A 2,809-nucleotide genomic window follows, 5' to 3' on the forward strand; every position below is an offset into this window, starting at 1 on the left:
TATAGTTATAGTTGTTACTCTTGAATTGGGTATCTAATCTTTTATACATTCTTTGAAAAGATGACACCTCAAAGGATAGATGATTTTGTATTTCTCCATAGTAATCTTTGTTTTCTTTCAAGAAATCTCCTCAAAATACAAAGAAGTAGAAACTAAATTGTGAAATATTGAAGTTGCCTTTTGAATGACAATGGAATTCTTGGAATTATTAACTTATCTCTTGATAAACCAAAAGTAAAAGTTGTACTTTTTAATGAATAGAATATAGAACGCAGTTGAAATACATTTTGTTATAACACATGGAGTGTCCTCCAAAAATTTTGAAAGACAAAAGTTTGAGCAGGTTCATTTGATCTTTACACATAATCATATAAACCATTAAACAATACGAGCGTAGCATGTGGTGAACGCACACTCACCCAGCTTCTGCTTCATCTTGAAGAATGGATAGAAACTTATATATATAAAATTCAATCTATTAATATTATAGACAACTTTCTGGCACCAGTGTTCCGCTGCTCGTCCCCTCAATGTTCTTACACGATGAGGTTGCTGACATGTTCTTGTAGGTTAGGTTTATGTCCTGAAATTTGATCCCTCGACATGGATTACTTGGGCTGCAATCGAAAGTTACTGCTTCTGGTGTTGCTGAAGTTCCATTTATGTTCAAATATGTAATTTCACTGATCTTAATTCCTGAAGTCTTTAAAATATAACATATTTGTTATCGAAACAGTGACATGGATATGTATACAAGTAACTTTGACTTTTAATTAATAAATTAAAATTTTAATTTCCCATAGAAAGATCGAAAATATATAATGATGTTGGTTTGGATTAATTAATTTTTATTACCTGGCCAGGACAACCTTGATTATTGGGGCAGTAATTCTGATCTATGATGATGGGATTCTTAACTTTGTCCATTACGATGTTTTGGAAGACAACATTCCTAACGAACCCATTGCTCGGCCTAGCCCATGTCTTTATCCTCACCCCATTGTCCGATCCAGAGAAAATAGCGTTCGTTAGAGTCACATTTTCTACTCCTTTTTCCTCCACAGTTTTCCCCAAACTTCCAATGCTGGTTCAAACATGTACACTTAGATTACTAGATATAACTCTATTAATTTTATATTTTTTTCTATGTAAAAGTTGTCATTTTTCTGAAACTTTAAAGTAGTTTATAATGAAAAATTGTCAGAAAAAACATGCATTGAATTATTTTAATCTAAAGTTGAATCTGAGAAGTTGGTACCTTACGCCATGGCCAGGGCCACATTTGATGTTGGAGATGAAGAGGTTGTAGGTGGCATCACCAATGGATATGCAGTCATCGCCAGTTTGTAAGGTACATCCATTAATGGTAACCCCAGTTGAGCGTTCAACGTGAATGCCGTCGGTGTTAGGGCTCTGCTCAGGCGCAATAAGCCTTACATTTTTCACAACAACATTGTTGCATGTATTCATTACAAGGTGGCTTACTTGGCTGTTCACTGATGTTAACCCACTAACCACCAAGTTATTCACCCAGTTGAATGTCATTGACTGCATTTATTTTATACAACTCTTTTTAGTATTTTAATTTAAGATAATGATACTTAGACAACATTATTTTGACAACATTTGAACATCGTCGATGTGTCATTCTGTGATTGGTTTAAAATTACCACCATAGACCAATTACACAATGACAATGATATTCAAATGTTGTCTAAATATCATTATTCTTTAATTTATTAAAAACTCATAAATGAGTTGAATTAAATTCATAAAGAAACTGATAAAAGGTATAGAAAAAAGAAAAAACATGGAAAATGAAGCATGAACGTACTCTTGCCCCAGGAGGGCAACTTTTTCCAGATCTCCTACAATTCCAGAAAGCAGCACCTTTACCATCTAATTTTCCACCAGAAACAACAAGATTCTCCACATGATTGAATAAAATCCAGAATCCAGAATTTCCTAGTGCGTTGTAATCTTCAGGAGCCACAAGAGTCCCATTAATGAGGAATGTCACCTTCCTCTTGCATGGACCTCGGAAGTTAGTGTTTCTCAGCAAGTACCTCCCTTTAGGCACGTAAATAGTTGCAGGGTTGGGATTAGCACATGCTGATTGCCAAGCTTTTATGAATGCTTCTGTGGAGTCACTTTTTCCATCTCCTTTTGCCCCAAACTTCACCACATTGTATGTTGGAGCTGCATTGGAAAACCCTAACAAAACACTGCATAAGATACATGAAATGGCCACCGATGTACTTTCAAGAATACTAATCATTTTCTAATAATCTCTTCGTATATCTTCCCTAATGTAGAAAATGCTCTCTAAGAATCTCAGTCGCACTTTCGGGTTTGTGTTTCTTGATACTTGAAATGAACGGAGATGTAGTTATATACAAAGGTATGTCGAAGAACATCTTATTTTAAGATAAAAAAAACAAATATTGTAAATGAATTCATTTATGGACAAATTAAATTAAAAATTTACAAGTGTTTAGGAGACTTCTTTAAATCGTTGTATTTATAAATTAATTTAACTTATCACATGTGCTTAATTTATCATTTGCTTCCATATAACAACTCATTTATATACATTGAACGCATAATCTTAGCAACAAAGTTAAAAGATGAGTTTGAGCTTCGTGTGTTTTCTTTCATGAATAAATTGTTGAAAAATCCTCTTAAGATAAGATTGAATGAGTATGCATATGATAAGCCTATGCATAATACAGATAATTAAAATTATTACATTGTGTAGTATAATCAAAGGCACAGATAGCGCATACAAGGAGTTGAATTCGGGAGATTG

At 33.6% G+C, this 2,809-nt stretch overlaps 1 protein-coding gene across 1 annotated transcript; it reads right to left on the bottom strand.

Moving 5' to 3' along the window:
• Positions 1 to 484: 484 nt before the first annotated feature.
• On the bottom strand, positions 485 to 2,349 carry LOC106780257 (polygalacturonase-like). The gene is made up of 4 exons (XM_014668517.2): positions 1,835 to 2,349; positions 1,259 to 1,548; positions 856 to 1,084; positions 485 to 703 (listed from the first exon to the last, which is right to left on the bottom strand). Exons 1-4 carry the CDS (start codon positions 2,276 to 2,278, stop codon positions 485 to 487), a joined length of 1,182 nt encoding a protein of 393 aa, XP_014524003.1. The 5' UTR covers positions 2,279 to 2,349.
• Between the last annotated feature and the right edge of the window lie 460 nt (positions 2,350 to 2,809).

The sequence above is a fragment of the Vigna radiata genome, unplaced genomic scaffold, assembly GCF_000741045.1.
Source record: "Vigna radiata var. radiata cultivar VC1973A unplaced genomic scaffold, Vradiata_ver6 scaffold_171, whole genome shotgun sequence".
NCBI lineage: Eukaryota > Viridiplantae > Streptophyta > Magnoliopsida > Fabales > Fabaceae > Vigna > Vigna radiata.